Source organism: Gymnodraco acuticeps, unplaced genomic scaffold, assembly GCF_902827175.1.
Source record: "Gymnodraco acuticeps unplaced genomic scaffold, fGymAcu1.1, whole genome shotgun sequence".
NCBI lineage: Eukaryota > Metazoa > Chordata > Actinopteri > Perciformes > Bathydraconidae > Gymnodraco > Gymnodraco acuticeps.
In genome coordinates this window covers 26,108-53,677 of record NW_022991252.1, presented here as the reverse complement: position 1 = coordinate 53,677, position 27,570 = coordinate 26,108, and the positions used below count along the sequence as shown (strand labels likewise).

The following is a 27,570-nucleotide window of genomic DNA, read 5'->3' as shown; positions in this document are numbered from 1 at the left end:
ATATTTACTCCAGAGATGAGTAATGCAAACACAGAATGAATGTAATGGTGTTGATTTAGAACAGATAACATATTTTTCTCTCACAAAGAGTGAGGGTCCATTCCATCAAAAGTAAATGAGTCCAGGATTATTAACAAACAACTTGACCCGGTTGTTTGAGTTTATCGGATAGCTCTGCCTTTGGTGTCTCCTTGCTCCTTTATTATAGCTTCTATGGTATGTAAATATGATTTTGATATGATGTGTTTTATTGAACCTTTTTGTAGCACATTGTTAATATGACCACTACTGCCCTTTGCATGTGGAAAGTAAACAATGAAGTATTTCTTTCTCTTCTAAAGCCTGTCCTGCAGCATGTGTGGTCTGCTGCTGCGGGGGGATTCCTTCACACAGCGTCTGTCTGATTGTACTGTCTCTCTACTCAGATTTAAAAGCAGTTTTCAGGAAACCTAGAGCTGAAACTAGAGTCTGGGGAGCCGAGGAGGAACGGCCGAGAGGAGGAACGCCTGAGAGGAGGAAGAGTAGACGAGTGCAGCAAGTGTGTGTCTGACCTATTTCAAAACAACCCACACACTCCCCTCCTCCATGACCTCCGTCTGCAGTCCCTCAACTGAATGAAGATCCTTCTTTACGCTGAGGGACAAACCAGAGCCATATAATATGGCGCTGGGACAAACAAACCCCCGTCCTCTCCGGCAGAAACAGGAACTGTGTTTAGTGGTGCTTCCTTTTTAGTAAACCCTCTTCCTGATTTGAAATCTGACTGCATTATTACTGACTCTTTTTTTTAAACTTTCTTTATTGGGTATCAAAAGTAAGTAAGGATTATTACTGACTCTAACCATCATTCACTGACAGCAGCATTAAAAGTGCATACAAAAGTATAAAAACAAATAGACCAGTGCAGTTCCACAGGCTGACCAGCAGGTGTCAGGCTGTGGCCACTAGAGAGGAACACTAATGCAGGAAACACGAGTCAGAGTAACATAGCAATATTTATATATCCTCAATATACATTTGTGTAATGTTGATCAGTAATAAAACGTGCAGTTAAAGCCTTCTACTTATACACAAGTACAAGATCTGAGTACTTGGTATGGTATGTTGGTATGGCGTAATTTGAATTCAATACACTATTTAATTTAAATCAGTTTTATTCTGAAAAACCGGAAGTTCACTAACTATTAACTTAATACTTTTATTCTGAAAATTATTCACTTCCGGTTATCATTAGCATGTGGCGAAATGCTGCATTTTCAAAGCGTGAATCAAAGGTGAAATGACATGTGATGTTGTACACTGAGCACACTGGGATTAGCACTAATTTATTACCGCTGAATAACGTTTATTAGGAAATGTTTAAATAACCACAAACACCAGAATGATATAATTTAACAGAAAAAGGCAGGAATCGCCGCCCCCGACGACGCCGGCCAATAGGAGAAGACCTCAGATGACAACAAGAAGAGCAAGCCAAGAATTGACCTCTTCTACCTGCTGACCTGGACTGACCGGTCGGATGAGGGAGAGCGCCTCCACTCGCACATTTCATTTGTACACCACCGCATCTTTTGTGTAATTAAATGCTGTTAACTTTTATAAGCTTCCCTTGACTCTTTTCAGTCTCTCCTGCCTTCGGGGTTCTAGAATACACTAACATGGCGTCCCTGGGTGAACTCTGAAGCGGGATAGAGCTGGAAAAGAGGGGAAGGCTGCAAGCTAACTAGCATCACACTAGCCTGCAGAAAATGAGTTTTTGGCTGGGCCTAAACGAAAGTTGAGACAGTTACCTGTTTAATTCCGTGGTGATTGCGAGTGGTGTGGAGATTGTATATAGTGTTTCTATTCGTCTCTGTTGTATCTTCGGCGCCGCCCGATTAATGTGAATATTACATAGTATTAAGACCTTCTGGGGAGGCACTAGATTTTATCTGGGATAGGACTGGGTCCACATTGTGTTAAATACCTCTGGGTAGGTACCAGACCTGATCTGTTTTACACTGGAGTGGGTCCATTCATGTTAGTCTATATGTTTGATGTGTTAAACCTGCGTAGTCTGGTTTAATAACGTATATTGTGTGGAGTTTTTAAGCCAACAAGTATATTTTTGTGTGATGTTCTAAGCCGAAACGATTGTGTACAATATTGGTATGAGATCGGCTTTTAAGGTCAGCATCTATATAATTTAGAGCTAAGATAAATGAAGATTGTGTTGTTTTGTATTGTCAAGCAGTGTGGTTTTTTTTATCTGCAGATGTTGAGTGTTCCCATTGTTCCCCTTCCCCCAGTCACATGAGGTTAATGCTATACTGCTAAACTAGTTAGCTAGCCAGTTAGCATTACTAGATGGTGAAATACTTTGAGTAAAGATACAACCGGTAACTACTGATTAAATACACAGGGATGGTGTAGATGAACGTTGAGAGTAGATTGAGTTGTTTTGTTTTTCATGCTTTTCAAAGAAAGTAATTTGAACTTTATATTTTGAGGAAATAAACAGGAAGTAGGTTTATGAACCGGAAGTACTAGTTGATACATTTGAGAGGAGTTACAAATAGAATAGCTCCCCTAGCGGACATAATACGTATTACAGTTAATACATTCTTCACCACACAGATAAAGATTACATGTGGTTTCTTTGAATTGAAGTATTATAACACATGTTATGACATTTGCATAATTTCATAAACTTGAGTATACACTGTGCACGGTTTATTTGGATTTGCACCATATTCCTATTTTCATATTACAAAGTAAAAACCATACACTGTTCATTTTCATTTATTTAGATTTATTTATAAAATGTGCATAATGTTAATTTAATTTGTCTAATTTTGATTTTCCAATCTCAGTTTTACAACATTTAAATTTATTTTTCCAAATTCTGTAAAACATTTTTATTTTTTACCAGATTTTAAAGTTAAGTTCAGATGACATAGGATATCTTTATAAATAATACAAAGGTACTATTCAGAGGATTAGTAATTCATTTTTGATAACTTAATAATATTATCCGTGTACTTAAGAAACATGTCGCCAGAAGACACCAAGTTAAGAGCACTCACAGTGCCAGGCACAACTGCAGATATTAAGGCGAGAGTAAACACCTGGTCAGATGCTGGGACAGTTCCCACTAAAAGACAGAAGACATGGAACCAAATAGAGGAACTGTTCAAGCAGTGGCAAACGAGAGGATTGATTTCAGCAGTCAACCTGGACCAACGGAAGCCCATAGAAAAGCTGTAGTTGAACATGAGAATGCTGAATACCTACAACAGGAAAAAGCATGGATCAAAGCCGGACAACCCCCTCGGTATGGACCTGCTAAAAACGCTATGAAAAAAGCTGGGAAAAAAAAGTTATGGTTGCAAATCTGATTCTCCATCTAAAATATACCAGCCAGGGATTGACAAACAGCTTACATGTGGTAATAATAATAATAATGCATTTTATTTATATAGCGCTTTTCACAACTCAAAGACGCTTTACAGTATGAGGGAGGGTAGACAAACAAGGACAGGCAAACAAGTAAGTAAAAATAAAAAGGCAGTCAAGAGGAAGTTGATTGAGAGGGGGGGGGGGGGGGGGCTTATGGGTAGACAGAGTTGAAAATATGTGTTTTGAGGCGGGACTGAAAGACTGTGAGGGACTCAGAGTCACAGAGATCTTGGGGGAGGGAGTTCCAGAGCCTAGGAGCTGCCACTGAGAAGGCTCTGTTCCCAAAGCTGCAGAGTGTGGATGTGGGAATGGATAGGAGTCCGGCTGCGGTGGATCTGAGGGACCGTGGAGGTTGATAAGGAGTGAGAAGGTTTGTGAGATAAGGGGGGGCCAGATGGTGGAGGGCTTTGTAGGTGAGGACCAGCATTTTGTAGTTGATGCGATGGGAGACAGGAAGCCAGTGGAGGTCTTTGAGGACTGGGGTGATGTGATGCCATGATTTGGTATGCGTGAGGAGACGTGCAGCTGCATTTTGAACCCGTTGGAGTCTGTTGAGGGATGTAGTGCTGATGCCGTAAAGAAGTGAGTTGCAGTAGTCGAGGCGGGAGGAAATGAAGGCATGGATTAGTCGTTCGGCTGCGGGGCGGGTGAGAGAGGGTAGGATTTTTGCAATATTGCGGAGGTGGAAAAATGAGGTTTTGACTGTTTGGCGGATGTGAGGTTCGAGGGAGAGGGTGGGGTCAAAGATTACACCAAGGTTGCGTGCCTGATTGGAGGGGGAAACAATGGTGCCATCGATGGTGAGAGTTATGTTAGTGACCTTGCTGAGGGTGGATTTGGAGCCGATTAGGAGGAGTTCTGTTTTGTTGCTGTTCAGTTTGAGGAGATTATGTTGCATCCAAGTTTTAATAGCTGTCAGACAGGAATTGATGTGGGTCATGGAGGGATTTGGTGCTGAGGTAGATCTGAGTGTCATCAGCATAGCAGTGGAAGTCGAGGTTGAAGTGTCGGAGTATCTGACCGAGGGGGAGGATGTAAATGATGAAGAGGAGGGGGCCAAGTACTGATCCTTGAGGAACGCCTTGGGTGACTGAAGCTGTGGCAGAGGAGTGGTTTGGGAGGGAGATGAAGTGGGATCGTTCAGTGAGGTAGGACTGGAGCCATCTGAGTGCAATACCTTCAATACCAATGTCCCTGAGTCGGGTGAGCAGGATGTTGTGGCTCACGGTATCGAAGGCTGCACTCAGGTCGAGGAGGATGAGAATATTGAGGGAACCAGTGTCAGCAGAGGTGAGGAGGTCATTGAGGACTTTGACGAGTGCAGTTTCTGTACTGTGGTGAGAACGAAATCCAGACTGAAGGGGTTCATAAAGCTGGTTGGTTTGGCAGTGAATTTGTTTGGCTACAATGCGTTCAAGAGTTTGAGAGGAATGGTAGGTTGGAGATGGGATGGTAATTAGTGAGGGAGGAGTGATCAAGACCAGGTTTTTTGAGGATTGGAGTAACGGCAGCAGTTTTGAAGGCAGAGGGGACGGTTCCATGGGACAGCGAGGAGTTGAAAAGGTTAGCAAGATAGGGGCAGAGGACGGGGAGGCAGGACTTCAGGAGAGGAGTGGGTAGAGGGTCAAGGGAGCAGGTTGTGGGATTTGAGGAACCGATCAGATGGAGTATTTCAAGTGGGGTCACCAGGTTGAACTGGGAGAGGCGGCGCTGGTAGCAGCAGAAGAACTGCCAGTAATGAAAAAAACTCAGCAGAAGAATGGAAGCAGAACTCGGCAGAAGAGAGGAAGCACTCGACAGAAGAATGGAAGAGGAGCTCAACAGAAGAATGGAAGCAGAACTCATCAGAGGAATGGAAGAGAGACGAAAGGCAGTTGAAGCCCATAATGACATTATTGAAGAAAGACGGAAGGCAGATGAAGCCCATAATGACATTATTGCAGAAAGACAAAAGGAGGAAGATAAATACCAACAACTTCTGGCGGAGAGACGACAAGACGATGTAAGATTCCAGGACATGATGGCAGATAGACAAAGGAGAGAAAAAGAAGAACGAATAACTGAAAGAACACGCCAAACAAACTACTCTCCTGACTATTCCAATGGACGGGGAAATGAAGATGACGACGGCGGTACACAGTCTGAAACAGTAGACACTCCCCATACCATGAACAGTCACAGCAACAACGCAGTTTTGCATCTCCTCCTGAGAATAATAGTAGCAACGAAAACGAGCAACATTACCCTGGGACATGCCCCAAAACTAGAAGAACCAAGACAACTAGAAGAACCAAGACCGGTGCGCATACCTCCATGCCATTGATAGCGGCTGGAAGAGGAGGATTTCAATACCAATCATGGACTCACAGGGACATGGAAGCATTACGGCCCGTCTACACTACATGCGTCGAAAAAGCTTGAAGCTGGGCGTGTCTGAGGCTTGGCGCTTTCTCGCGACCAACAACCAATCAGGAATCTCCCGCCCGCCCCCAGCATACAAAGCAAAAAAAAGCCCGGTTCTTCTACACTATTGCCAAAATGGATGCCGGTTTTGTAGCAACGGTAGCGTTGGTTTATGCAATGTCTCGCAGGAGGCCACGTATAGTGCGTCGCTGTTGGGTACATACAATACTCAGAAAACGTCTGCAACGGGGGGAATACCACGTTCTTGTCCAAGAGCTCCGCCTGGATGGTGTACTGTTTCAGCAGTACTTCAGGATGAGCAAAGACGCGTTCGACGAGTTGCTCGGAAAAGTCGGTCCACTGATTGCAAAGGCAGACACCCGTATGCGTTTGTCAATCGGACCCGCCGAGCGACTCGCCATCTGCCTACGGTACGTTTTGTGTATTTCTACTTCTTTAATATGACTCTGTATAGAAGGAGAGAGAATGCATGCCATGGATGAATGAAGTCTGTGATTTAATTCAGATGAATGACATTAATTAAGATAGCTAGGTAAACGCAGTATTGCTCCCCTGTGTGTGTGTGTGTGTGTGTTTGTGGCCTGTGTGTGTCTGTGGTGTGTGTGTGTGTCTGTGTGATATGTGTGTCTGTGGTATGTTGGTGTGTCTGTGATGTGTGTGTCTGTGGTATGTTGGAGTGTCTGTGGTGTGTGTGTCTGTGGTGTGTGTGTCTGTGGTGTGTGTGTGTCTGTGGTGTTTGTGTGTCTGTGATGTTTGTGTCTGCCTGTGGTGTGTGTCTGTGATGTGTGTGTGTCTGTGATGTTTGTGTCTGCCTGTGGTGTATGTGTGTGTGTGTGTGTCTGTTAGAGATGTTAAGATTCACCGATTCGCATCGGTGCACCGGCATAAACGTTCAAGATGCGAGTGCACCGGTTGAAAGAGTGCACATCGGCTACAGTTTGGGTTGAACCGGGTTGAACTCGCGATGCATCGATTGCGTAGCGTCTTTGCATCGGTAAAAAACCGATTCATTCATATAAAATCCCCTCATCTTGTCAACGCTCAGTAGAGACGATCTTTGATATTTGCTTCGCCACTACGGAGGCCGAGAGTCTCAGTTATCAACACACACGGAAGTTGAGGAGAAAGAGAAACACAGCGCACCGAAAAATACCTACAAATCAAACGTTTGCCAACACTTCGGATTGTTCAAGAAAGACGGTGTAATAGTCCTTTATGCTATATAGTTGACCGCAGGTCATGGAGAGTAATAAGGTATCCGTAGACCTTTGTATGAGGTATCTTTATTACTTAACAGGTCTACAGCCATGATACATAGATCCGTCCTAGATGCGGGCTAGCATACACACAGTATCACTCCGCAGCCGCACCCCATCAGTAACGTCCTGATGGTATATGTGCGCGGCACTATATACTACAGACGGTCAACTTGAAAAATCGCTCGCAAATTGTTAACGATGCCGAGCCGCTTTAAAGTACACAAGTAGTACGAGGAACTTAGCGACGCACATAAAGAGGCGACATGGGGTCTGCGGCTGAAAAGAGAAACCTGAAAGTTAGACATACGAGTTAAATCACTCAGTGAGGTGTTCTGTCAGAGAGAGTGGTGTTTAGTTTACAGCAGCCTGTGACGGCCAATAATAATTTAAATGTCTTCCTTACTGTAAGCAGTTATGAAATACCTGTTTGTGAAAGGTTATTTGTATTCTTTATTGTTCATATAGAAACCACTGCTTTCTGCTCACTGGTGAGTTAGCCTATGGATGAGTGTTAAGCACATCAGGCTGGCAGCTGTATGGGCATTGCACTATGGTAGCTGTTATTTGCACATTGTTAATCATGAGCAATGCTTCCTTACATTGTTTATCTGTGAGGTGTTATACAATTGTACTTTACTCTGGAGAGCTTTTAAAGGTAAAAAAATAAACGGCATGATGGGATGTGCAGTACCAAATATGTAAAGCACTTTTTTGTTAATGTATGATTTGCTGCATATAAGGAATAAAACAAAAATCCTCTGTCGTACCATATTGAAGTATCATTATTTTTGCATCGTGTTGAATCGCATCGTATCGCATAATGTTGAATCAAATCGTATCGAACTGTATCGCAACAGGGGTGAATCGTATCGTATCGCATCGCCTGGTGTTTCAAATGTATCGTTAATGTATCGTATCGTGGCAACGTATCAAGATGCGCATCGCATCGGCCTCAGTGATGGAGATGCACATCCCTAGTGTCTGTGATGTGTGTGCCTGTAGTGTCTGTGGTGTGTGTGCCTGTAGTGTCTGTGGTGTGTGTGTGTGTCTGTGGTGTGGTGTCTGTGGTATGTTGGTGTCTGTGTGATGTGTGTGTCTGTGGTGTGTGTGTGTCTGTGGTGTATGTGTGTGTCTGTGATGTGTGTGTGTGTCTGTGATGTGTGTGTGTCTGTGATGTGTGTGCCTGTGGTGTGTGTGTCTGCGTGGCGTATAACTTTAAAAAAAAAAATCTTGTATATTACTTTTTTCTCAGGTACCTGGCAACCGGTGACTCGTACAGGACCATAGCATTCAGCTATCGGGTCGGTCATGCAACAGTGGCTGTCATCGTCAAGGAGGTTGCGGGTGCCATCTGGACCGCGCTGGTTGAGGAGTACATGCCGGTACCACAGACGGAGGACTGGAGAGCCATCGCTGCTGGGTTCCAGGAGCGCTGGAACTTTCCAAATTGCGTTGGTGCCATTGATGGGAAGCACGTGGTGATCCAGGCTCCGGCAAATTCTGGGTCCCTGTACTTCAACTACAAGTGCACCCACTCCTTGGTACTACTGGCTGTAGTGGATGCCCAGTACCTCTTCAGGGTAGTGGATGTCGGAGGTTTTGGAAGGAGCAGCGACAGTGGGAGCCTGCGGAATTACGCTTTTGGAGAGAGCCTCAGAGATGGCAGTCTGCAGCTACCACCTGACACCGTCATCCCAGGAGCAGAGCGGCTGGGCCTTCTTCCCCATGTGTTTGTTGGAGATGAGGCTTTTCCGCTGCTGGACAACCTGCTGCGTCCATTCCCTGGACGTCAGCTCACGCGTGAAAGGAGGCTGTTCAACTACCGCCTCAGCCGGGCCAGGTTGGTGGTTGAATGTGCGTTTGGCATCCTCTCATCTCAGTGGAGAATGTTCCGGCGTGTCATCACCACCAGCCCGGAGGTAACAGAGTTGTGTGTGAAGGCCACACAACTTCCTCCGCAGGAAGACAATAGGAAGGTCATGACGCACACCTGTCGTCCCTGTCGTCGCAGAGCCGAGTGATGAAGCTCCAACCCTGCGCGATGCACCTATGATGGTGTTAGAAATTAAAATCAATGTTTTGATGGCATAATGTACCTTAAATGTACCTTTAGTTTAAATGCTGTTTTATACTGAAAAACCAGAAGTTTTTGTGCACAACCAGTTAGACTTTTATTCTGAAAATCCTTCACCTCCGGTTAGCATTTAGCATGAGGCTAATATACAATTTCCTATAGAGGTGAATTTAGCAGCGATATGATATGATGTTGCACACCGAAACCTACTGATTTCAACACTACAACTATAGACGTCGAGATATTATTATTGTTGGATATTAAATGAAGGTACAGTTTATTTTAGTACGTTATCGTTTACAGATGTGGGTAGCATGTCACAACATTCGGAACGACCGGAAATCAAATTGCTGTGAAGGATTTCCTGTATTTTTTGGAGTATTTATTACAGCGTTTAGAATGTGTTAAATGAAAAGTCATGAAAGAGTTAAGGAGAAGAAAAGGCGTGTTTAGATATATATTGAATGTACAATGTCTGTATCCTGTAATATGCGGTAACAACGGACATTAAATACGCGGAGAGCCGGCCCCCAGGGAGGAGCCAGGAGAGGCTATATAAACAACGAAACCTGAGGGGTTCGGCCTCTTTTCTCTGCTAACAAGGGCCAGATGCACAGCTGTATTTCTGTTGGACCAAATCCTGTTTGTGACTTTACCACGCTTTTTATTAATTAAAGTACCAATTTGAAAACATCTCAGACTCCATTTTAAGCTTCTCTTTCCTGGACACGAGAATAACCATCACAGTTAACAATGGGCTCAAACAACGCCACACGCCGATCCATCCAACTGCGGGAGACCTTCTGCTCCTATTTGAATGAGGAGGGTGTAGTGTCATGGCAGCATAAAGTGGTGTAGGGTCACCATGGCTCCTCCAAACCAAAAGCTCTTTTAAGAGCTACCCATTTTCTTTAAAGAGCAAATATTCCAAATGAGCCATTTTAAAATCAAACATTCCTAATAAACATGTTTCTTGAATTGATATTATATTATGATATGACTAACAACCTTTTTCTTTCAGCCTTGTTTTTACTGATAAACCACTCATAATTTCAATAGGTTTTCATATGACCAGTTACAGAAGAAAGCACATTATATATACCGACATACATGAAGCTTCTGGTATGTTGCAACTGACAAACCACATGAACAAGTGAAGACACAGTATAGCCATAACATACTTGAAATAATGTTTTATTTGGTGAATTTGAGTGAAGTGTGTGTGATGAGTGAAAAAAAATGTAATGTGGATCAGTATGTGTGAAAAAATTATTAAATTATAAATTGTCCTGCTGGTCTACGTCAAAAATTAGCTGGTGTACCCCGAGGCGGACTCTTGCCCTCTGTGCCCTTGTCATCTGCCTCATGGTGGGCAAGAGGCTCTTGAAAAATTGCAAGTCCTCGTCGTCCTCCACCACTGGTGGGGTTGGCTGGGCAATTGCTGGGTAATTGCTGACAGCAGACTTCGTTCAAATGGGGACATCTCCCTCCCCCTCCCCCGTGTTTTGCCCCGGACCTCAGCATTCTCCTCCTGGCTGACTGCTGCTGACTGGCTGGCGGACTGGCTGGCGGACTGGCTGGCGGACTGGCTGGCTGACTCACTGTCTACCTGGCTCTCTTCCACCAGGGTGGATGGAGGCAGGGTCTGCCGGGGGACATTGCTGGACGTCTCACGGTCTATGATGAATGGGGTTAAAAACCCCATCACTGCCATGAAACGTCAGGGCTTGTACCCCCCTGCAGACCCTGCCCCGCTTCTTTTGGCCTCCTTCTCCATATTATTTTCCTTGCGGAACCTGTCCCTCAGACTCTTCCATCTCTTCTTGCAGACATTATCTAATAAAATGAAATGAAATAATAAAGTTAATAAATAATAAAGTGAATTTCTTGAATTTACTAAATTATTCCTCCATTAATGAATGCTATTTTTATGCTACATTCCATGCTGGCTAAATATACTGTCTATGCTTGATAGCTGTGAATCAAATCAAGTTTTATTTATATAGCACATTTATAAACGATTTTTGGTCGGGCCAAAGTGCTGTACATATAATAAAATTAGCCTACAGTAGAGACACTTTACAGCAAATACAACAGCACAGATTGTTCAGAATATCAGTATGAGAAAAACGACACCCTCTGCATGTATTATATGTTATATATTATGCTTATACTTATTATATATCATATTTTTTAATTAATATATATTATATGTTATTATGCTACATTACTAGCTGTCCATTCAATGCTAAAACGAAGTAAACTGGATATAAACTCCCCAAACAGTTGAAAACCTACCAGTTTCACCAACTGTCTCTGCCACCTCCCGCCATGCCGGGTTCCTCCGGTTTAGGTCCCGGTAGGTGAACAGAGTACAGTCATACAGGACTGGGACATTTGCCACGGCAATGATTAATTTGTCCTCCATTTTATGACATATGGAAAATAGTCAAGACCTGCGGGATCAGCATACACGCGGTTTGATTGGCTAGCGCTTGTACTGGCGGGAATTGCAAAAACGGGATTTGATTGGCTGACGCCAGCTTCGAGAAAGCATCGAGCCTCAAAAGTTGAACATTGTTCAACTTTTGATGCTCGCGATGCTTGCAACGCCTTGCCAAGCTACCCACAATGCAGTTCGGCGAAGTTTGAAAATATCCTACGTCACCCCATTCAAATGAATGGGCGAAGCGTTGAAAGCATTTTTTGACGCCTGTAGTGTAGACGGGCCGTTAGTGTCAAAGCTACCTCCACTCACGAAAGGAGGTCAGAAGTGGGTGAATGATCTGGAGAAGTACACTGTCCAAGACCACCTGTGCTTGGGAGACGTGAGAGCCCTGCTTGGACGGATAGAAGGAAGACTAGAGGCAAGAGCAGTAGATTCCGAGGCCAATTGCACGCACGACCCAGATGAAACTTCATTCAACAATATCAGGTCGAATTATTGTGCTGCTATTCGTCACATCTACCCGACAACACGCAGTTTACATGCCCTCAGCAGCCTGAGAAAAGAACCGGGGGAAGAAATGCATGCCTTCTTGAAGAGATGTGAAGGAGTGTGGGAGGACTACACTGGAGAACAGCATGACGTTTCTCCGGCTGTTGTAATGTTGTGGAAGAACGCTGTCATTAAAGCCCTTCCCCGATCAGTGCAGGCAGGCCTGGGAGACGTGGTGGGATTAGTCGTTAAACCCATTGAAGAATACATCTACATCTCATTCACCACGATATGAAATACCAGGCAACAAAGGGCGAAAATGATGAAGAAATTAAAACACTAATACTAAGACTTTTGAAGATACAAGTAGCTGAGAAAGATGCCGAAGCTAATAAAAACAAGAAATCGACAAAGCAGATGGCCATACTAGCAGAGAAGGCAGGGCGGACACCTCCAACAGTTCAACAAAGCGGAGGAGGAAGTGTATGTCCACAAAACCAGGTTCAGCAGACACCTGTGTATCTTCCTACGCAAGTACAGCCACAAGCACCACAGTATCTTCAACAGCAAATACCTGTGTATCTTCTTACGCAAGTACAGCCACAAGCACCACAGTATCTTCAACAGCAAATACCTGTGTATCTTCCTACCCAAGTACAGCCACAAGCACCACAGTATCTTCAACAGCAAATACCTGTGTATCTTCCTACCCAAGTACAGCCGCAAGCACAGGTATACACTCCCATACAGCATCAACAAAAGGGACAATGGAGAGGAAGAAGGGATGATGGCTGCTTCATATGTGGAGATTGTAGACATCTGGCCAGAGATTGCCCCACTCAGCAATATCCACCACAAGGTAGCACCTCACAATACAGAGGAGAACCAGTGTTAGATATTAGAAATATTGAGGCGGAAGCATATGCCAGGTCCATGACGAATATTTCTGTTGGATCAGGTGATTGGGTACATGTAAAAATCCACAAGATGAACTTGTTGCAACCTGTATGGAGTGGACCATGGGAAGTTGTAGAACGCACTGCAGATGCGCTCCGGATCAAAGTTAAAAAAGGAACATGTTGGCACCTTCTTACACATTGTGTCGCCGTACAATGACAGCACCAGGAGATGAGTAAACTCAAGAATCTGTAGTGTAAATACTTTGAGAAAAACACATTTTACACTCGAACTGTTTGCACATCATAGACAAGGAATTTAGACAATATAAATAAATGTTCAGCAAAAGTAATAAGTATGGTGGAAAGTAGACATAGGCCTACACTTGATTCAAATTTCATTACTGTGATCCGATTGGTGTGCTCTGCAGGTTTACTATTGTTCTAAGTAACAGTGGGATTTAAAATATTGGAGAAAATATGGAGATGTTCTTTCGTAGTGTGTGGAATATGTGATGCTGGAAACATGTAAGTATTTCAGAGTTGTGTTGGGTAAATATGTAGCAATGGATGAAACCATTTTTAGAGTGTGTTTTTGTAATATCATTAGTAGACATTAATTATGTTGTTTAGATGGCATTTAACAACTAAGACAGATAGTATGATTAGAAAGAGACAGAGTGGAAAGGGTTGGATTTATTTAACCTCAGTGTGCTAGACTTCTTATAGGTAATGCGTCCCGAGACCTGGACTCCCCCTCTGAGTTAGAAAGGCTACGATCCCGACCCTCCAAGCAGACAAAATACCTAACCCAACAGGAGACTCCTCCTTCTCCATCGAACAGACAGAGAACCAGAGCTGAAACAACAACAACAAGACTACATCCAGAACTATCTCCACCTGTGGCATCCAGAACCAAACAGCATGCTGACATACAGAGAGATACTCTCATCAGCCCCTCAGACAGGGCATGAAGTTCCAAGCTGAGCCACGAGATTTGGCACAAGAGCAAAGTGTGGGACATGAGAGCAGAATCCGCCCTCCATAAGAACAGCAGAGAGACTGTAAAGGAGGAGATGAAATGCAAAGCAGTGCAACAACAGTGGCATGATGGGGGCTGCAGATGTGACTGGGCCAATGGCTGCCTAAAAGAGTTACAGCGGATGGATTCAACAGCTGATGGACTGAAGAGAATACAGAATCAGAGGAGTTGTCATGGTCGATTAGAAGTGAGGAGGCCGGGGTCACGGCTTGAGAAAACCAGGGGAGGAGAAAAGGAGAACGGGAATGAGTGAGTTTACACATAAACACACTTATTCACAAAACGCACATTTAAATAACTTGAATTAACTTCATAAATACGTAAAGACAGAAAGATTTATTAACCATGAATTAATCAATTGGTAAATTAAAAATAGCAGTAAAGAGGAAACTATTAAAGTAAAATGAGAATCATCCTAAAACACACTGAGGGATAAAGGGGGAGACATGACAGAGTAGAACCATATTCTTCAATATTTTCCATCATGTTAACAAATCATTCTTTAAGCGATTTGTATTCACGTGTGAATAAAGTAGTGATCTCATTTGTTACAATATTGATCACCATTAAAAGGATAGTTTTAGGAACCACTCTATAAGACAAATCTTTATTTGTATGGATAATGTTAAAGGGAGAGCTGGTGCCAAGCCACATATACAATTCCAATCTAAAGTATTGATTTCACCATTGTAGCATAGTTATTACGAAAGGAGGGCTTTAAGATGGAAATATAAAATGACTTCTGTTTTAAATCCTTGATAAAGGAGGGAGTAATTGTTGCATGTTCGGACACCCAAGGTTCCACACACTGCTAAAGAGTTTAACATTGTTTTTTAGGTGGACCAGAATTGAAGATGAGCTATGAAATGCATAGCAGAGCTACACAGATCCTAGTAATGTTTTGACACAAGATAATAGTGATGTACACAAGTTTCTGAAATAGATCTATTAGACATTTTAATACTACTTAGGTGTAAATGAATTGCAGTAGTAGTACTATAAGGAAGTGAGTTTTGTACCAAGTTTCAGGAAAGGTGGGAGGCAGAAGTCTCAATGAAAAGTTAGAACCATCTTGAAAATCATAGTTGAAATCGTGAATGAATAAGGAATGGTGATATATTTTTGTAGATAAAGGGTACCCGCCTATTCTGAATTACCTCCGAAAAGACTCTGCAGAGCACGACATGGCCAAAAGACAGAGACCAAATGACCTTTGACCCTGACTGACAGTGTGACAAAAGCACTGTCCATGACTGACTCTGGGGTGTACCTGACCAAACCTGACGTGACAACCAGACCGTGTGAGTGTGAATGAATGTCGGCATGTGATCAGTGTAACTGCATGATTCTAAAACAATAACTAACCAAGCATGTTTTTGGACTAACATATTATTTTGGAGCTCCAAGGGAAACGAGAGGTTTCCTAAAATTCCACAAAAATGGAAACTGCACATGTGACCCGTTTCTAATCTACTTGATATTTTACTCCCACAGGAGTTGGCGGTTTGCAAATGTAAAACTCAAACTAAAATCTGAAGGACGGAGAGAAACACTTCTTTTCACTGAAGTGTTCACTGTGGAAATAATGATAATGGATGTAAAATTGTAAATAATGTTCGTTATGTCCCTAACCAATATTTACCTGACAGTTTTTTTCCCCCTTCCATTACAGGGTTTTGTTACACATGAGTTCATGTGTCAAAAGGGGGGAGTGTGTATAATGTATAATGTCAACATGGCTGTAAAATTGAGGATTGACAGAAACCTTCCGCCCCAACCCAGATGTTCAAACTGAGCATTGAATGATAGTTTTATAATTAACCTGCTCCATATCTGGGGATAAGATACTGTTTGGTGAATGTTGACATGTTTCTAAATATTGATTGAATTATAACAGGTAACACAGAAGCAGTGGCCAAGGGGCTACTGTGAGAGCTGTAATTCCAGAATAGAATACCGAAGAAGTTGACCTGTGATAATGAAACAATGTTGTAATATTTTAACAGACATTAGAGTAACTGAGGTTTGAAATGTAGAAAGAACATATTACAGTTAAGTTAAGCTAAAACATAGTAATGTAATGAGACCAAATTTAATTTAGACAACATATTGTAACTAGCCTGGTAAAGAATTAGAAATAAAAGCCATAGACTTTATTGTTTAGTTCATTATGGGGATATACATTTAATTTAAATTCATAATAGAAAGACATTTGATGACAGTATGTTGGAATTCTGTATTCATTTTTCAGCTTAATAATAGACAGGTAGAAGCCGTATTGCCAGGTGCAATCGATGGGATTTCTGCACACGATCCAAGCAGAGAATGACGTACCTTACAGGACAGATACACTCAGGAAATCATTCACTCTGACAGCATCATGACTTTAGTTGTTTTTGAATCCATAATGAAATTGTATTACATAACGTTAGTGAGTGTCTTTACCACAAACAGGAATAGTTCATTGTTATATTTAGATTTGAGAAAGATTACAAGGATTTTATTTAGTTCACCATGAAGATGTTTTTTGTTTGTAACATATGCCAAGTAGTAAGATTCAAATATCAGCAGGTTCTGAATTATTATTCCTCTGTCCCACAACCAACAAGAATGTGGATGGGGAGAACTATATCTACTAGAACCAGCAGATATTCATGAATTACACCAGAGACACAGTAAAAGTAAATAAAGAGTCATATTTAGCTATTTTCAGATAGTTTAATCCTTCTTATACTTTGTAAAAGAACAAGTGCCTTTACACCAGAGACAGTAAGAAGATTATTTATGATATGAAAGGAGGGAGTTAGACGTTTTCCATACCAAGTTAATTGCTGCTATTTTACAAAGTGACATTAAAGGTTTAAGCTAGAAGTTATGCACAAATGAAAAACTTCATATTTATGATGAATATGTATTCTTATTTGTATTTTTTTTACTTTTATGAGTTATGCAATGTTCGGATGAAGAACTAATTGATTTCAATATTATTTACATACCTTAAAGCAGGGGTGCCCAACCTTTTTTTAACCGAGAGCTACTTTTAAAGTTGCCAGTCTGCCGAGATCTACCAGTCCAAATAGAGAGATGTAGCCATTACTGACAGCCTACTACCAGGTAAATACACACTTCTACTTGTATAAAACTGACCTTTGTACGATTAATACTTCATAAAATACTGCAGATCCTTTATCTTACCTCTTTCTAATCTACACACATACAAGTATTTAACTGAAGTTACACAACAGTGTTGTTGATACAGAGTTGGAGTTTATTCACACGTCACTACAGTGGTCATGTTTTCAAGAAACATTGAACAGTGCTGCCACATATGACACAGAAAGAAAGAAAAGACTCTGAACCCTTTCTTTGCCATTATATAAAAATAGTGTTGCTACAAAAGTATAAATTAGGCTTACTACTAATAATAATAAGTACAATAATTATAATGAATAAGTTCAAACAAACTAAAACTTACAGCTGATTAATAACGGTATCCAACTTGAGTTTTTATTATATCAAAAACCTGTTGAAATGCTACCGTTTTTTACTGTCCCCCAAAAGCGCGTCGCAGCCTCCAGGAATGCTTCTTACACAACTTTGCAGTCTTTGAAAGACTTCATGTGTTTCGCAAGAACGTGACTGACACGATAAGATGCTCTGGTAGCAGCCTTGCTCTTGTTGTTGGGCCTGGTGAAAATGGTCTGCTGTGCATTTAGCTGTCCTTTCAGGCCCCTCCCCTTTTGGGAGCGTCGGGCAGAATTAGGAGGGAATTCCGTCTCGTAGCGTTTGTGCACTGTTTTGAAATGACCCTTCTTCGATAAAGCCACGCTCGCATTGCAGATGAGACAGATGGACTTTGAATTGGAATAAATACAATATACAAAAAATAATAAAATAATAATAATAATAAAAATAATCATCCTCCCACTCGGAGTGAAAATTATATATGTTTTGCTTCTGCCATAATTGCGGTCTTGTTTGTGTGCGGACTGTCACTCCTGTTGATACGGACAACGTTAGCGAATTAGTGCACTGCCCACTAGCCACGCCCCGACACATGGGGTCACGGCGGCCAATCACAAAGCTTTGATGCGTTCAAGTGCATTATTCTGGCACAGGAAGATTATGTTACAGGACATTAACGATAAAACAGAATATTGTTGTTCTATTTTTAGACAAATCTCGCGATCGACTGGGAATCTCCCCGTGATCGACCGGTTGATCGCGGGGAGATTCCCAGTCGATCGACTGGTTGGGCACCCCTGCCTTAAAGGGTATGTAAGGAGGGATTGTTAGAAATTAAAATCAATGTTGGTATGGCGTAATTTGAATTAAATACACTATTTAATTTAAATCAGTTTTATTCTGAAAAACCGGAAGTTCACTAACTATTAACTTAATACTTTTATTCTGAATATTATTCACTTCCGGTTAGCATTAGCATGTGGCGAAATGCTGCATTTTCAAACCGTGAATCAAAGGTGAAATGACATGTGATGTTGTACACTGAGCACACTGGGATTAGCACTCATTTATTACCGCTGAATAACGTTTATTAGGGAATGTTCAAATAACCACAGACACCAGAATGATATAATTTAACAGAAAAAGGCAGGAATTGCATTGGACCCGCCCCCGACGACGCCGGCCAATAGGAGAAGACCTCAGATGACAACAAGAAGAGCAAGCCAATAATTGACCTCTTCCACCTGCTGACCTGGACTGACCGGTCGGATGAGGAGAGCGCCTCCACTCGCACATTTCATTTGTACACCACCGCATCTTTTGTGTAATTAAATGCTGTTAACTTTTATAAGCTTCCCTTGACTCTTTTCAGTCTCTCCTGCCTTCGGGGTTCTAGAATACACTAACAAAACCCTGCTTGGTACAAAGGCATCAACCCGGGACAATCACACCTACCTCCCTCCAACACAGCCACCAGCAGCCCATGCACCATCACCCCCACACTGAAAAAAAGGGGAAAGTGGGGTTGTTCAATTTGCAAATATGCAGTTAATATATGAGACAGAATTTATTCATGTTTCTCATCGAAACATCAATCAATCATGTAGAATTATTTTAATCTTGAGGGGTGTACATTCTATAAGTCTCAATCATGTTAAGAAATAAGAAAAAAGTTATGTTTATCTCTGTAACTTCGCCCACTGAGCACATACGTCAGCAGCTTGCTCTGCAGCCGATTACTCAGCTTCTTATTATTGACAAATATTTTATTCACAAATGAAAATGGTCGGACTCAAAACCCTACTAATAGTTTCGTAATTGGACTTGAACAATATGGCATTTTAATGGACAAGATGGAAAGCAGAACAAATTGGAAAAAATCTTGATTTGAAAATGTTGAAGCTTTTCTTTTTTAAACAAAGGGGGGAGGGAGGAGGGGTCCACCATATTTTCTTCGCGCATCGGAGGAGTAAGCTGGTTCTGTTCCGAGGAGATCTCTACAAGGTCAAATGTATTAAAAGTGATTGAATATCATCAAATGTTCATCATAGTTACAGGTTATCACAAGACACATTGTTTGCAAAAAGCTGAGTTCACATTTGCCGTTACAACGAGCAACGTAAATACAGCTGTACATTTGTAAACATTGTCATTCACTCACTGGTGTTAGCTAGGATAAAGCCATGAAAATCATAAGGTGAGTTTTTATTGATTGACTTGTGTTTAGCGTGTTTTTAGTGTGAGTATTTGTAGAGCGTAAGTCCAGCAGTTGCTTGATTTTGTGGTTGAACATTACGGGACATCATTCACTGTGTTATAGAGAGTGTGTTGCGCCACGGACCTGTTAGGTAGCGCACCTGTGGTTTGTTATCATTCTAGCTTGACTAGCATGTAATGAAGTTGTTCCTACCTTTCTGTAAACTAATGGAAAATAAAGTGTAGAGTGTCATACTCAACACGCCGCCTCCGACTCCCATTCATCGGCTCTACACTTTACAATATTTAGAACTATGAACCTTGCCCAAAGTTATGCACATTAAACCGAGCTCAGTGGGGAGGGGGGAGTCATAGCCGATGGATGAGCTTGCTGCATATTTGCGGTACGTCTTGTTTTAAATTGTTGTGTCATGTCTGCTGTCAGGCGGTGTAGAACTTTACTGCGTCGGTCCGGCTCTGCATGTCTACTCTTGTGCCGACTTTTAGGGGCGCTGAGGCAGGTTGTACGGTAGTAGGCTACGTTAAGCGACCATCTTGATTGTTAAAGATGTATTACAATATTGTCTGTGGGACCGCAGTGTTTTCCCTAAAAAAATGGTGTATGTATCTGCTTTGATCCGCTCTGTGTTCATGTAAATACCGTAAATACACACAGAGCGGATCAAAACAGACACAATATTGTGTGTGGGGGTGTGTCCCGGAAAGCGATACTGGAATGTGGAGGATATTAATGGACCACTATTGCGGTGAGCATGTTGTAACTTCCGGTTGTTGTTGTTGTCACCTCCGGGTATCCTATGTGCCTGTTCTGTTGCTGATAGCTTATTATCTTAACTTAAATCGATCGTTTAAAACTCTTGATCACGGCAACCGCCTGACGTTGTAATCACACGTTACTACAGCTTAAGCACTCACAACTCTCCTTCTCTTAGCGACTGTAACTCCACAGTTGCCTACACTCTTTTCGGGTTTGCTAACGGTAGCTACTTTAGCTTGATAGCTAGCCATGGCTCTTTCCCCACCCTCGGGTGTTATTTCCTGCTCTTCCTGTCTCATGTTTGGTTACTTCCCTACCTCCTTTACTGGTACCGATACATGTGTTAAATGTAGTATAGTTGTTAGGTTGGAGGCGGGAATCATAGCCATAGAAGCCCGGCTCCGCATCTTAGAAAGTAACTCAGCTACAGTAAAGCCCATGTTAGCCGGTGCGGACCGGCAAAAGGTAGCTTCTATTAGCCGTCCCCCGGCAACTCCCGAGCAGCAGGGAGACTGGGTGACTGTTCAGAAGGGGCATAATGCGAAACCTGCAGGTCCCCACCAACCCGTTCACGTATCTAACAGATATTCCCCACTCAGCGAGACACCCGCTGAGAAGCCAACTCTGGTTATTGGTAGCTCTATTATGAGACACGTGAATTTAGAGACCGAAGCCTCCACAGTCACATGCATTCCGGGGGGCAGAGCGGGCGACGTTGAGGCGCATCTTAAACTGCTGGCTAAAAATAAACGTAAATACAGTAGGATTGTTATTCACGTCGGTGGTAATGATGTTCGTTTACGCCAATCAGAATGCGCATTTCTTAGTAACTTTTGAAGTACTGTTACTAGACTACAAAGCATTAGTCAAAAGCTCCTGCAACAGAAACCTATCTGTTAGTGCTATAGCCAATTTTAAGGAAGAGATTCCACCAATATTTAACTCGATAGCATGTCTGCATGTAAGGGAGGAAACTTATACAAAACGTACACCACCCCAAATTGATCATGTTGTTGATAGTGCTACAGATGCGCTGCAAATAAAATTAGACTCTGTTGCTCCTTTGAAAAAGAAGAAAATAAAACAACATAGATTAGCTACATGGCATAAGGCCGAAACCCGCAAAATAAAACAAAAGTCGAGACAACTTGAAAGGATATGGCGTTCCACTAAACTTGAAGAATCTCGTTTAATTTGGCGTATTACTCTCAATTAATTTAAGAAAGCACTGCGTAAAGCGATAGATAGTAGATAGTAAACTAGAATGTTTTTCAGCCATAAACCTTGAACAATTAAATTCAATGATTCTCTCTTCTAAACCATCAACGTGTATGTTAGACCCAATTCCAACTAAGCTGTTGAAGGAAGTTTTTCCATTAATTAGCACTTCTTTATTAAATATTATGAATATGTCTTTATTATCAAGCTATGTTCCACAATCATTCAAAGTAGCAGTGATAAAACCGCTTCTTAAAAAGCATAACCTCGATCCAGAGGTTTTAGCCAACTATAGACCTATTTCTAATCTTCCGTTCCTCTCAAAAATTATTGAGAAAGCGGTCACAAAACAGTTGTGTGATTACTTAAAAAACAATGATTTATTTGAAGATTTTCAGTCTGGCTTTAGAACACATCATAGCACAGAGACAGCTCTGGTTAAAGTCACAAATTACATTCTAATAGCCTCTGAGAAGGGACTTGTCTCTATTCTTGTTTTGCTCGATCTCAGTGCTGCATTTGATACTATCGACCATGATATCTTATTGCAAAGACTAGAGCACTTATGGCGCATTTCCACTGCAGCGGGGTAGCCCCGTTTAAGCGTCCCTAAGCGTCCTCGCTCTGGCCTCGGGCTGCCTCGCTGGCCGGCCCAGGCCGTGGCGCATTTCCATTACAGTTTAGGACCTGGGGTAGCAACGCAGTGTAGGCGGGGCGATCGGCTTTGTTTTTGTTCACATTTCGAGTTGTTCCGTCGAGCTCCCGCTGGATTTGATCATCCCCAATGAGATGTAGGAACGTCGTCACCTCCTCGGTCGACCTCGGTGTGCTTTTCTTATTAGACGTAGCCATTTTTGTAGCTCATCCGTTTACAAAATGCTGTTTATAAAAATGCTGCAAGCTTGCTTCTCGATATATATGCGACGCTAGGGATGAACTCACGCGCAATCTTGTGACGATTCTCTCTGACCAATCAGCAGTCGAGAGTGTTGACGTCACTAGTTCAGCCCTGGCCCTGGTCTGAGGGAACCACGATTTTATGAGGCCGGAAAAAGAGGGAAAAAGTACCCGCTGGCCGGTACTAGGCTATATGGAAACGCCACCAAAAACCGGCCTGGCCGCTTGAGGACGGTTAAGGACGCTTAAACGGGGCTACCCACTGCAGTGGAAACGCGCCATTAGTTGGCATACAGGGAACTGCTTTAGGCTGGTTTAGGTCCTATCTATCTGAACGCTCTCAGTTTGTACGTGTCAACGATGAAACTTCCACGCAAACCAAAGTTAGCCATGGAGCGCCACAGGGCTCAGTGCTCGGACCTATTTTGTTCACATTATATATGCTTCCGTTAGGCAATATTATAAGGAATCATTCTGTACATTTTCATTGTTATGCGGATGATACTCAACTATATTTATCAATCAAGCATGATGAAATTAATCATTTAAATAAAATTCAAGACTGCCTCAAGGACTTAAAAACGTGGATGACCTTAAACTTTTTGATGTTAAACACGACCAAAACTGAAGTTATTGTACTCGGCCCGAAGAATCTACGAAACAAACTATCTAAAGATATACTAACTATGGATGGCATTAATTTGGCCTCCAGTGAGACTGTAAGGAATATTGGTGTTATATTTGATCAGGATTTATCCTTTAACGCCCACATAAAATCAATTTCAAGGACCGCCTACTTCCATCTACGTAACATTGCAAAAATCAGGCATATCTTGCCTCAAAACGATGCAGAGAAACTAGTCCATGCATTTGTTACTTCAAGGCTGGATTATTGTAACTCTTTATTATCAGGGTGTACCAAGAAGTCAGTCAAGTTGCTTCAGCTGATTCAAAATGCTGCAGCTCGTGTACTAACCAGAGTTAGGAAAAGGGACCACATTACTCCTGTTCTGGCTGCCTTACACTGGCTCCCTATAGAACAAAGGATATCATTTAAAATTCTTCTTCTCGCCTACAAAGCCCTTAATGGGCAGGTGCCATCTTACCTTGAAGAACTCATTATACCCTACTGTCCTACTAGGGCAGTGGTTCTCAAACTTTTTCTGTCAGGCCTCCCCTTTGGAGAAAAAAAAAAGTCGGGCCCCCCCAACACAAATAGTCAGGCTCAGTGGCGGCGCCAGAGATTTGTTTTGGGGGTGCTGTGGGGTAGCTTGACGTTTCATAGAGGGTGCTCAGACATTTAGGGTTTCCCATTAAGGTACCGGTCGCTACAGTGGAATGTTCTACTGCAACACTCCACACGCACATACACAGTGTGACAGTTACAATGAAGGCTCGATAATCAGCTCACGGCATATAGGTGTAAGCAGGGGTCAAGTGCTATTTTTATAGGTGGTGTGTGAAGATTTATTTTTAAATATTGAAGTTAAAAGCATCAATCTAGTGCACTTTGAGAGCAAAATAAAGAGATCTATGGATACATCTCTCAACACCTATGAAACAGAACTGTAAACAGATTTACTTTTTCTTTATGGATATTTTACAAATCACCCTTTTAAACGTTATTCTTGTTTTAATGTCATATAGTATTTCATACCTGTTTTTCATTTATTCTCTTATTTTTTTATAACTATAATGATCATATAAACGTGTGCCTCGGAAATAATTGTTTACATTAATCGTGACCAAAACGTTTGAGACCCACTGAGATAACTTAGACTAAAGTTAACTATCTAAACACTGAGAGTCCTTTAGCTCACCGAGTCTCTCAGTCTGACAGGAGAGGACTCTCCTCCACTTTGTTGTTGAAAAAACTCCTTATATCCGTTAGCGTAGCTCGCTAGCACCAGAAGCTAACAACAGCGATCTCCGGTACCGGTGCGCTCTCTCTCTCTCGCGCACACAAAATGGCTCGTTTCACACACACACAGAGCCGAGCTTTAATGAAACACAGAGACCTAGACGTAATAGTACTGTACTGCATCATATTATTTTCGAATAAATAATTTTTCAATTTATGATTTAAAAAAAAATGTTTTAACCATTTTTCCTCCTGGTCTCTCGCGCCCCCCCTGGCATTTGAGAACCACTGTACTAGGGCATTGTGTTTCAAGAATGCAGGGTTGTTGGCTGTTCCTAGAGTCTCTCAAAGTACAATGGGAGCCAGAGCTTTTTCTTATCAAGCTCCACATTTGTGGAATCAGCTTCCAGTTTGTGTTCGGGCGGCAGACAGCATATCCGTTCTTAAGAGTGCGCTTAAGACCTTCCTTTTTGATAAAGCTTATAGTTAGGGCTGATTAGATTCAGCCCCTAGTTTTGCTGATATAGGCTTAGTTTGTCGGGGGACACCTTACTTATTCCTTCTCTCTGTCTATACCTGTGTACTCTCATGTTCGGAATAACCCAGCTTCCCCAAATTTATTTCTTTTTGGTGTCTATATACGCCGGGATCCGGAGTCATGGATGATCCTGCGGTCCTGGATCGCGAGCCCTGGATCTTGAGTCGTGGCTGTGGTCCTGGATCATAAGTCCTGGATGGATATCCTTGTGGATTCATCTTCCTATTATACACACATGCATTTCCAAACATTTGGACTACCTATGTTGTAAATGTATTATCTTTTCAATTTACACACGGCATCGATTGCACCTCTGTCCGTCCTGGGAGAGGGATCCCTCCTCTGTTGCTCTCCCTGAGGTTTCTCCCATTTTTCCCTTTAAACTGTGGGTTTTCTCCGGAAGTTTTTCCTTGTACGATGTGAGGGTCTAAGGACAGAGGGTGTCGTATTGTCATACTGATATTCTGTACAAACTGTGAAGTCCACTGAGACAAATGTAACATTTGTGATATTGGGCTATATAAATAAACATTGATTGATTGATAGTCATTGTGCAGATTGGTCCATTTCAGAATAATATATGATAGGTTTTATAATGATTGATCATGAAAGTGTTCTCAAAGCTGGTAAAGGTGCAGCTAGTTTGAATGACTTTGTATACTGCAGGGTAGCTTGTGGATTTACTCCAGGTTGAACTAAAGTCTGATTTAACACTTGATTAGATTTCACATAATTCAGCCAGATCTGTGAAGTAACTAAAAGGTATTAAATACATCTAATGGAGGAAAAGTACATGATTTACCTAAGTCGTAGTAACAAATGTACCTCGAAATTGTGCTGAAGTACAGTACTTGAGTAAATAAACTTAGTTACTTTACATCACTGGTATTTACTGTCTCTCCTGAAACTTGTTTCCATGATTTAATTGTCTTTATTTTTCTCAAACTACCCGTGTGTAACTCCTTTAAGATGAAGTCTGGTCAGTTTTCGGTTAGCCTACCTAGCTAAACAACAGCTAGCGCTCTGGTAAAAGCACTACATTACGTAATAAAATGAACTGAAATAGATCCCTAATGCCACCAACTACAACTAAACACATGTACAAAAAATAAAAACACGAACTATTAAATTGTATTGGTGATTTTAAGACAAGCTAAGTAAGCTAACATCGACTAGCAACCAACACTTTAGGCTAAGTAAACATCCGTTAAAAACCGTTAGAATCTGCGACATTCAAAATACTCAAACCAACCGACAGTTTAAAACATGTTTACTCACCTGTTTAGTGAACTGTCTCCTCTTGTTTGGATAAATTAGCTCCTGTCTTGATTTCTACCGCACAATACGCGTGGAGAAATGAAGGAAACACGTGAGGCTGACTTCCGGGTGAACTTTTCCTCTTCTTGCCTTACCGCCACCTCCTGTATTGGAGCGTGGACCAGAACCATCTATGTTGAGAGATGTATCCATAGATCTCAATTTTACCATCAAAGTGGCCCAGTTTGATTCAATCAGTTATCTTCACAATCTTAAATATTGCGGAGGTGCTGTAGACGCTAAATACCGTAGCTAAACATCAATCATACAACAGCAACGATGAAAGATTGTAGCCAAGGCAGCAGAGCTCTGAATATAGCTCTTGTCTGTTGTAGCAGACGTCATTCTTTGGCGGGGGCTCTAAGGCCCCCTTCTGCGCGTCCTTTTGTGAATGGGTCAGATTAACAGAGGAAGAATTCACAGCAACCATTGGTAAGGTTATAACAAATATGCTGATTTAATGGCAAAAGATACAATAACACAACATCACGAAGTAATCCGGATTACCCTGGCTCCCGCCGGGAGATCTAACTTACTTGTCTTGTCAGCCGGAGGAAGAGAGAGCGAACCTAAAACAGAACAGGCTTACATACTAAAACCAAAACAGGAGGAGCTGGCGTGTCGTAGCGAATCAGCGCGAGCCAGCAAAGGTCCCGGAAACAAGAGTCTCTAGCTGTCTCATATTACTGCAGCTTTCATCCACACACACACCCTTTCTGCACATTCCAGAGGCTTGAGTTGTGTCTAAAGAATATTCCCTTGCTCACCTCTTACTCCAAATACAATGGTTTTACTCCTCATATATTACTTCCTTGTTACACAGACTATTATTATTGATACAAAGTAATTAAGTACACACATGAATATATAAAAACACACTTCTTATATATCAGGGGACATTAAGATTAAGATGAATATACCAGGAATACGCTGTATCAAACTTTCACTTCAAACTTTCAAGTTACTTCAATTCTCCACATGTCTCACACACACACACACACACACTTTCTTAGCAATTTTCCTTCATACTTTCTTGCCGTGAAATAGGTCTTAAATTCCATTCAAAGTGGTTTTAAAAGGTCTTACATTGGTGAAACCTGCAGGAAGCAAGCCCCCAGGAAGTGCGCCGGAAATATTCGTGCTGGCCAAACGGGGGTACTACACTTCCGTTTGGTTGCCAGGCCCGGAAATACTTTTTCCCATTGATTTACATGGGGAAAGAGTGGTCT

At 42.0% G+C, this 27,570-nt stretch overlaps 1 protein-coding gene and 1 long non-coding RNA gene across 3 annotated transcripts; one reads left to right on the top strand and one right to left on the bottom strand.

Moving 5' to 3' along the window:
• Positions 1–1,482: 1,482 nt before the first annotated feature.
• On the top strand, positions 1,483–9,431 carry LOC117561963 (protein ANTAGONIST OF LIKE HETEROCHROMATIN PROTEIN 1-like). 2 transcript variants are annotated; one of them, XM_034239703.1, is made up of 2 exons: positions 1,483–1,777; positions 8,374–9,427. In XM_034239703.1, exons 1-2 carry the CDS (start codon positions 1,749–1,751, stop codon positions 9,140–9,142), a joined length of 798 nt encoding a protein of 265 aa, XP_034095594.1. In that variant the 5' UTR covers positions 1,483–1,748; the 3' UTR covers positions 9,143–9,427. The 2 variants fall into 2 exon arrangements, with proteins under 2 accessions (XP_034095594.1, XP_034095593.1); XM_034239702.1 differs by lacking the exon at positions 1,483–1,777 and adding an exon at positions 5,903–6,272 and having other exon boundaries at positions 8,374–9,431.
• Positions 9,025–26,871, bottom strand: LOC117561964. The gene is made up of 3 exons (XR_004571467.1): positions 26,303–26,871; positions 18,992–19,038; positions 9,025–9,168 (listed from the first exon to the last, which is right to left on the bottom strand). It is a non-coding gene; the product is annotated as an uncharacterized LOC117561964 (long non-coding RNA).
• Positions 26,872–27,570: the final 699 nt, after the last annotated feature.